The sequence below is a fragment of the Brassica oleracea genome, chromosome C1 (assembly GCF_000695525.1).
Source record: "Brassica oleracea var. oleracea cultivar TO1000 chromosome C1, BOL, whole genome shotgun sequence".
Lineage (NCBI taxonomy): Eukaryota > Viridiplantae > Streptophyta > Magnoliopsida > Brassicales > Brassicaceae > Brassica > Brassica oleracea.
In genome coordinates this window covers 6,400,755-6,409,407 of record NC_027748.1, presented here as the reverse complement: position 1 = coordinate 6,409,407, position 8,653 = coordinate 6,400,755, and the positions used below count along the sequence as shown (strand labels likewise).

The following is an 8,653-nucleotide window of genomic DNA, read 5'->3' as shown; positions in this document are numbered from 1 at the left end:
TTTTTTTAAATAATATTTTTTTAGAACTATTGTTATTTTTATTTATTTAATTTTTAATTTTTTATTTTAAAAGCATAATATAATTTGGCAAGTTATTTTGTTTCCTTAATTAAAAGATACTAGATCTAAAATGACAACTTTCTATTGGTTGGTGAACCTAAAGGTTCACCCTAGGGGGTGAACCCAAGAAAAATTCTAAAGAGAGGGTAGATGGGTTTATTTCTGGAAGGATGTCAAGGATAAAGTTTAATCATACAAAAAATGCTTAGACATGTGTGGTCGAATATTAAAGAGATTGTTCTGCAAAATGTATTATTGTTTTTGTTTTCTTTTAAGCAATAATACTCAAAAACGTGTGTGGGAGTGAGTAAAGAAGATTGAGAGAACGTGCAATAGAGGTGAAGAAGAAGAAGAAGAAGACGAAAGCATGCGCAACAAAAAGAATCCGGTCATTTTCTTGGGGATATTATTGCCAAAATAAAAATAAAGACAAGAACGAACGTGACGAGTTATTGTTTGTACATACTAGTATAGACTATAGTCACTCCAGAGTTCTCTTTTATGAGGTTGAAGATGATTTGTGAGGTTGTGTAAAACATCCACAAGACCCAGGTAAAATGTTTTGAAGATCTATAGAGCTTTAAGTTGTGTGAAACAAAATTGCTTGTTTTTGGGCTTTCTTGTATTGGACTGATTAAATACACCTTTTATAGTAGTTACTATAAATAACAATGCAGTCAGTCGTATCCTGCCATAATTGTACGTACACATGGCTTTTGTCTTATTATGTCCCCAAGACGATCGAATATGCTACTGAACCGAACTGAATTAAAATAGAATGAGTAATACTTTTCTGAAATATTTGCATGGTTTTCTGTGTGAATAAATTTTTCTCTCACTTTTTAAATCGAATCCCCAAAGGCCGAAACTGCCTGAGGATTGGGCTTTTTAGCGTTCAGGCCTCATCCATTAATCTTTCAGTTTGCATTCTTTTTGTATTAGATAATACGAAGGTGTTGAAAAATATTAATTTTGTTTATTCTCAATTTACAGTTAAGTACAAATTTATCATATGAGCCAATCTGGTTCTTCTAAAATTTGAGCTTATAATAAGAAGGTATTTAGTTTTAGCTTTTCATATAAAAGAATATCACATTTCATCACCAAACATTTAAATAGCAATTATAAAAATTGATTATATAAAAATGCTAAAATAATTAGATTATGTAGTTAAATGGATTTTGCTAGTTCCGTCATTGTGGATTGTACCCACCTAATACAAATATGTTGTGACGGAAAAAAATTTACGTTGATGCAATATTTACTAAAGTTTTAATTAATCAAAACCAAACTAACTAAATTATTTATAATATATCCGATTTTATTCAATATTACGGCTTCCCCTAAGCGTACAATTTGATTTAATAATTACAGTGTTAGATCTCTTCACAAGTAAGGAGATGAGAAAGATTTGACATAACGATAATCATTAAAGTTGGTGAGTGCTAAAACATATCGATCTTCAGATTGGCTGACTATCGTCAACGTCAAGATCGAAAGTACATGCAACTGTTTTCCCTTTGTTTTTTTTTTTGTGAAAATCATACTATATCCGTTCTCGAAAGTAAGATGTTTTAGATTTTTTACTTGTTTTACAAAGATAGATTTTATATATATTTAAAGTATTTTTTTATACTTTTAAAAAATAAAAATATTTGAATTGATTAAATTTTATTAGTGAAAAGTTTTTGAAAAATGTATAATAAAGTAAAAAAAAGTTAAATTATATATTTATTAAATTTTTAATAAACGTGAATATTTTAGAAAATCTTACTTTAGAAAACCGTAATATTTGTCGATGGATTTTAACTTTTCAGTGGAAAATATAAAACTTATTTCCATTAATTTTGTCGGCGTTTGATAACCAAGTTGGCAAGTTGCAAAAAATCATCAAGTTGGCAACTTGCACCAGCATCACCTTTGCATTAATTAGAAGATATCGATTTTCAAAGCATGCAAAACAGAAAAAGTAGAAAGAAATAACTTCGTCTCTCAGTTTTCTCTCTCTCTTGATCCAATCGAATTTGATATATCAGCTCCATCTTGTCAATATTTTTAGAATATTTCTAAAAATTTAGTATTTAAATATAATTTAATTAACTTTTCAGGAAATCCCTTTTTCAAAAAAAAAAAAACTTTTCAGATAATACGTAAAAGGAATATTTAAATATACTCTTATCATTCTCTTTTTTTCTTTTTAAAGGCCATTTTATAATAGTTAATAGAAAAACTATTACTCGATAAATACTATAATAATAGTTAAAAGCTGTAAACACCGCCTCGTAATGAGTCGCCCCACAACAAATTTTATGATAAAATATTAACACAATGATGAGATATATTCAAGTGGGACACATGCTGACAAATGACAACATAGTCAGTGTAAAAGGCGGGCTGAATATTACTACGCATGTCAAATGGCACGCACTTTTTAATCCTTCCTTAAACTGAAATGAGAATCCATACACACTTCACATATGTTTTCTGGATCGGTTAACTCTACGGATGAAGCCTTCTGCCCTAAAGATAAAAGTATTAAATATGAATCTCAATAGTTACGGAAAGAAAATTAAGCAACTGACTAGGTTCCTAATCCAAAAAATTATGGGTTCCGGCACAAAAAAAACATATGGTTTATTTCCTTATTTTCATCTCTTACTCTCTAGGTTCGTTCCCTACATAACATTTCACATTATTGTGGATTGGTTAGTAATTTGTATTCATTGTAAATAGCTACATATATAGATATGTAAAGCATTCCTTCCAATGAAATCATGCCATGATTCTTGGGTAATCATTAGTAAACAAAGAATTACAAATGGAGGAGTACATAAATATAACAATATATTAAACAATTTTCTAACTAAACATACATAAGCTAGTTTCAAGAGAAGAGGACAAATCACGATTCTTCAATAAAGCTATGTTGTTCAGCACGGGTAAAGTATAGAATGCAACTAAATAAACGTGAAAATCAACCTTTTACCCAAAAAAATACCGTGAAATAATTTATCGCGATACTTCAACGGTTTAAATTATTAACCAACTAAAACAACATACACAAATATCACGAGAATCCATTTTGGATCTATCTGTTTTATACTTAGGCTTCAAACGGTAAAAACAGTTCAACCGTGACAGATCAAACAGATCATGCAGATCAAACATGACAAATGCAGATCAAGCGGATCATGCAGGAGAGAAGCAGATCAAACCGATCAAATAATTTATTATAACCTGTAAATGACAAAATCAGTTCTAAACTATATATCATATATTAAAAAAATAAAAATTACACCTAGATATCTAAACAAATATCTTAGATGTTATAATACGATCGGCCGAAATGCCTGTAAATGTTTTATAAGATACTTATACTTCTTTTATTTTCTTTTTAGGTAATCAAGATTTTCTTGAGAGAACCGGTAGGCTACATTAATATTGAAATTGTCTTCTCTCAATAGATTTACAAAATTTCAATCATTTACCTATATATTAACTATTTTAAAACAGAAAAAATATTAACTACTTACCCTTGTTGATATTTATGTAGGAAGATTTATATCTTCTTCCTTTGAAATTGTTGTGTTTTGTCAGCGATTGAACGTCATGCTTATAATTTTAAAACAACACAAACAATATTAGTGTAAACTATATAGTTTGAGCTAATCATTGTACATTATTTATAAATCAGATAAATATATTTTAGTAACAAAATTATTTATTATCAAAAAGAAAAAAAAAGCAGACACCACCAAATGTTAGCGGATGAGATCTGCATGCAGATCTCCCGCTTTTTCCACAAAAAGACAAAAATATTGAACTGCATGCAGATCTCCCGCTTAAACTGCTTTTGCAAACAGATAAACGTGAATGGTAAATGTATTGCGGGAAAACTACACCTGCAGGAGAAATGCACTCGTCCTGTCCTTCCATTCATAACCTTATAATCGACCTTTCTAGTATGGTTTTCATGACAATTTGTTTGCGTAGATGAAAGTCTTGACTGACTCCACAAGAATATACTTACCAAACCAAGGTTTAGACCATCAGTAGTATATTTTATTTTCCTCAAAACTTAAAATTCCGAAACATAGATAAATTTTCGTAATATATATTTTTAAAATAAAATTGTTATTTGGTCTTCTAAATAAACAAGTGTGTAAAGGTTGATTGGAAGTGTCAAGAAATTTTTTAGGAATGGAAGCATAAGGAATGGTAGACTCTCTCTTATCTCTCTAGAACCTTTGAGAGACAGAGAGTCGCGGTGGTTCCGTCGTTGTCTTACCTTTCCATTTAACGAATATCGACTCTGGTATACGGCGGTCTTTCTGACGCTGTGTAGCCGACTTAGACTATGGTGGTTTCGCGCTCTTTGTGGTGAAACTATCCAGCAGTGGTATCTGGTGGTGTAGCCTTGGCGGTGTCGTTGGCTCTCTACCGAGTTCTCCCGGACCTGATCATCGCCGGTTGTCTTCTGTTTCAACTGTCGATTGATCTTCTCGTGGGGCTGTTAGTTGGAGCCCGTTCGTATGATTAATCACAATTGGAGTTTGTTGGTAGGAAGCGAAGATTATGGGGCTGGTTAATGAAATCGTTTGGATGAGCTCTCGATTTAAATCGATTGACGCTCTCCGAAGCTCTGGCGTGGGCGTTGCAGCTGTCTGATTCCCCAAAACCTCTGATACATTCGTTGGAGGTGTTCTTCGGTGGTAGGTGTCAAGTTTCCCGGTAGAGTCCGGTGGTCTTCTAACTCGATGAAGACGGTGGAGGTTCGAGGTTCCGGTGTCATTCCGGTGTGATACGGCGGATTTTGGTAAACCGTCGGTTCAGTTATCTGGCGTTGTTTCTCGAAAGCGGTGATGAGGTGGAAGCTTTCGCGACATGTGGTCTCCTTAGGCTGAGATATTAACATGTGTTTCTCTCCCGCTAATCTTTGGACGCGTGTTGTTGTCGAGCGTCTTATCTTTTCGGTTGTCCTTGTTGGGCTGGTTGCTTTGGTGGATCCTTTTTGTTTTGGTTTGGGCCTTGTGTTTGGTTTTTTTTATACGGGCTTTTTCCCTTTGGGCCTTGGGCTCTTAATAAAAATCAGATGGAAAAAAAATAATAATAAACAAGTGTATATATTATATATATAAATATTATTTTCTGTCGTAGACCATCCCCAATGTATTTTCTTATTTTTACCACTAAAATAGAAAAACTCTATATTGGAGATGAGTTTTACTCCAATGTATTTCTCTAAAATAGAGATCTCCAAATGTAGATTAAAATATAGAAGAATGATATTTTTTTATTTATAAATAGAATAAAAAAATAGCAATTTCTATTTTAGAGGCAAAAATAAAGATGAATTGGAGTGATTTTAGCTTTAAATGCTTTATAGATGTCAAAATAGGGTGGGTTGGAATGCTCTTAGATAAATAAGACTATTTTTCAACACTGACAAAAGGTAAACTATAAGGTTAAAAGCGAACAGTCAAAATAGTAGAATCCTATAAAAGACCACCGTAAATAACATATCCCAATATAGTAATTTAGAGAAAAGAAAAAACAAATTGATTTTCCATTTTCATATAATTTTATGTTTTCTCTTTCAGGTCACCCGAGAACCTCTCCCGTCGCCGGCGTTACGAGCCATAGCTTCAGTGACCGTCGCGAGTTTCTGCAGATTGAGTTTAACGACAGTATCAGCAAACATACGCGTGTCGTCTTCCGAGTTCCCTTCCGGCATATCCACAACGTACGACTCAAGAACCACCGTCCAGATCCGTCTCTCCCTCTCGAACCTGTGCACCGTCGTCACCGACTTGTAATTCTTCAGCCTGTGCTCGCCTCCGATGATGCTGAACCCCGTCACCCGCCTCTCGTCGTCGAGCATGTCGAGCCTCTCCGTCGACGTGTTCGCCGGCAACCCGCTGATCACGATCACGTCGCGCGTGCAACCGACGCGCATCTCGAATCCTTCCTCGACGGAGCAGGACTTGATGAAGTGCTTGTAGGTCTGCGGTTTGTCGAATTGACGGACGACTGACCAGACGATCTCCGGCGGCGCGTGGATTCGCTGCGCGTGGAGCGAGGAGCAGCTTCCGGGACCGAGGTGGTAAGTGTGAAACTCGGATATGGATTGGGTGAGTTTGGATCGTTCTTCCTGAGTTAGCTCGGAAGGCATGGTGACGACGATGTTCTCAAAAACTCTCTCTCTCTACGTATTTATTGGTGAAGCAGAGGGAGGAGAGAGATCGAATTTGAGGAAAAATGAAGGGTAGATATGGAAATAAACAAAACTTTTAAAGGTAAATAAAGAAACATACGTGAGTTCTTAGGGTTAAAGATGCTCTAAGGGATGTGAAAACGGACATTTAAATTTATTTATATATATTGTCTGAAATCTTATTAAAGTGAAATATTGCTAAATATTTTCATTCATAAAGTATTGTGAAAATTTTGACCAAAAAAAAAAAGTATTGTGAAAACATACATATTCCACATATTGTAAGTGAACATAGACTTCCATTTGAGGATCGTATTAATATAAATTATCATGTTAAAGCTTCTAAGATTTTTTTTTTTTTTTTTTTTTTGTAATTTCTTAAAGCTTCTAAGTGTATAACATTCTTATTGAGAATTTGGTTGATGGACATGTTGTTTACTTCAAATTCAACATCATTTAGTGGAGAGATTAACAAATTTGCATCTCCAAAGAAGAGCAGTGACTCTGCTTTCTGTACTGACTTTCGTCTTGATATTCCGCAATCTCACATTTCAAGAAAGATCCATTGCTGTTTCATAATGGTGATGTGTTGTGTCGTAGTTAGACTTCACACGTCCCTTGCAAAAAGTCTTCTTCATCATCCCGTTGAGCGATTAGAACAAATTACTCTATGCTTTTGGAAAGGTGACAAAATACTTGACAATCATAATTTGATATCTTCTACACTTCTCTTAACGGCAGTTCCAGCCAGCTTATATACTCCACTGGCTTATTAGCTCCAAAACATAGAATCCGGTGTTGGTGATGTTGTGATCGTCTTGTTTAACGAGGTCAATCAATTGTTAAGAATTTCACTAAGCGGTTCATTGATCAATTAAAATTTGTACAAGTAGTCGAGTGTTGGTGTATGGTCAAATTTAAGGGCTCGAGGAGGTGATATAGGGAGCCACAAATCCAAAAACCTTTTACTTATAAAACAATCCAATAGTGTTTGTAACCCTCTTGACCAAAGAGAAGAGATTGATATTATAGGAGTGGCAGTGCCGTCCCAAAGATTTATGAGGCTTAAAGCCTGTCAAATAATGTGGCCCTTTATAAAAATTACCAATGAAAAAAATGTATTTAAAACTGGTTGTGGTGGTTCGAACTAGAGATCAAAAGGTCTAACATCTCTTACTTTTTCCATCTAAGCTACAAGTAATTTTTGAAAATCATGTGGCCAATTTTGCATTTATAAAATGTGGTGTGGCCTATTTTTTACATTTATAATATGTGGCCTGAAGCCAATGCTTCATTGGCCTTATAGAAGGGACGGCCTGAGGAGTGGACACAAATCAAATATCTATGTTTTTGGAAGTATTCGTGATTTATCCGATTGGCGATCCACAACTATCTGAATATTCAGTGTTTAGATCCAGATTTTTTATTTTATTTTTAACCGGATATCCTATTCGATCCATATAAATAAAATAACATTTTGAAGTAAAATTAAAATCCCAAATAATATCAAATAATAATAATAATAGTAGGTTATGTTTTCATACCATCAATCCAACCAGATTTTTTACTTCGATAAATTCTTAAGTCTAAGAAACCTATTATCAAACCTATATAACTGTTGTTCTGAAATCCTACAAATCTTAATAATATTAGGCATGTTATTATATTAAATATTCTTTAGATATCAAATTGTGAAGTTGGATATACAACAAAAAATTCTGGTAGTAAATGTATTTAATCTAAAATTTGAACTGGTTTGATTTTTAATATGTTTAAGATGATTATAGGTGAATTGAGAATTTACCATGAGTTAGTTAAATCATTCTAAATCTCATAAAAAAGTATAAGATTTGTTTTTTAACTAAAAAGTTCACCAAAATAAACTAAATGATTAGAATTTTATTTTAAATTCACAATTTAAAATATTTCCAGTAACAGTAAATTCATGTTTGAATAACGGTAACATTATTATTTTAGAACAAATTACCTCAAACACTCAATTGAATATACCTAATAGAATATGTTCTTGCTTTCCAAATAGGATGTCTAAGAGGGGAAATGTTTTATTCATTATCTTATAATCAAGTATACTTTCATTAATGGAGTAAATAACAACATCAATAGTTATCTTCCTGAATAACACTATACCATTGAGAAAACGTCTCACATTATCAAAACTAATTGAGCAAACATATCTCGAACGACATTGAGATTTTGTCTTTGATAATAAAGTAAATCGCAAATAAATTTCTTTACTTCTTTCATTTTGATAATTATTGTTATTAGTTTTACTGTTATATATTTAAAAGAACTATATAGAAAAAGTGAGATACAAAGAGAGAAATATATATATATATATATATATATATATATATATAT

General features: G+C 32.8%; 1 protein-coding gene across 1 annotated transcript; it reads right to left on the bottom strand.

The window, feature by feature from the left end:
• Nucleotides 1-5,462: 5,462 nt before the first annotated feature.
• LOC106342890 (abscisic acid receptor PYR1) lies at nt 5,463-6,338 on the bottom strand. The gene has a single exon (XM_013781950.1). It carries the CDS (start codon nt 6,230-6,232, stop codon nt 5,657-5,659), a length of 576 nt encoding a protein of 191 aa, XP_013637404.1. The 5' UTR covers nt 6,233-6,338; the 3' UTR covers nt 5,463-5,656.
• Nucleotides 6,339-8,653: the final 2,315 nt, after the last annotated feature.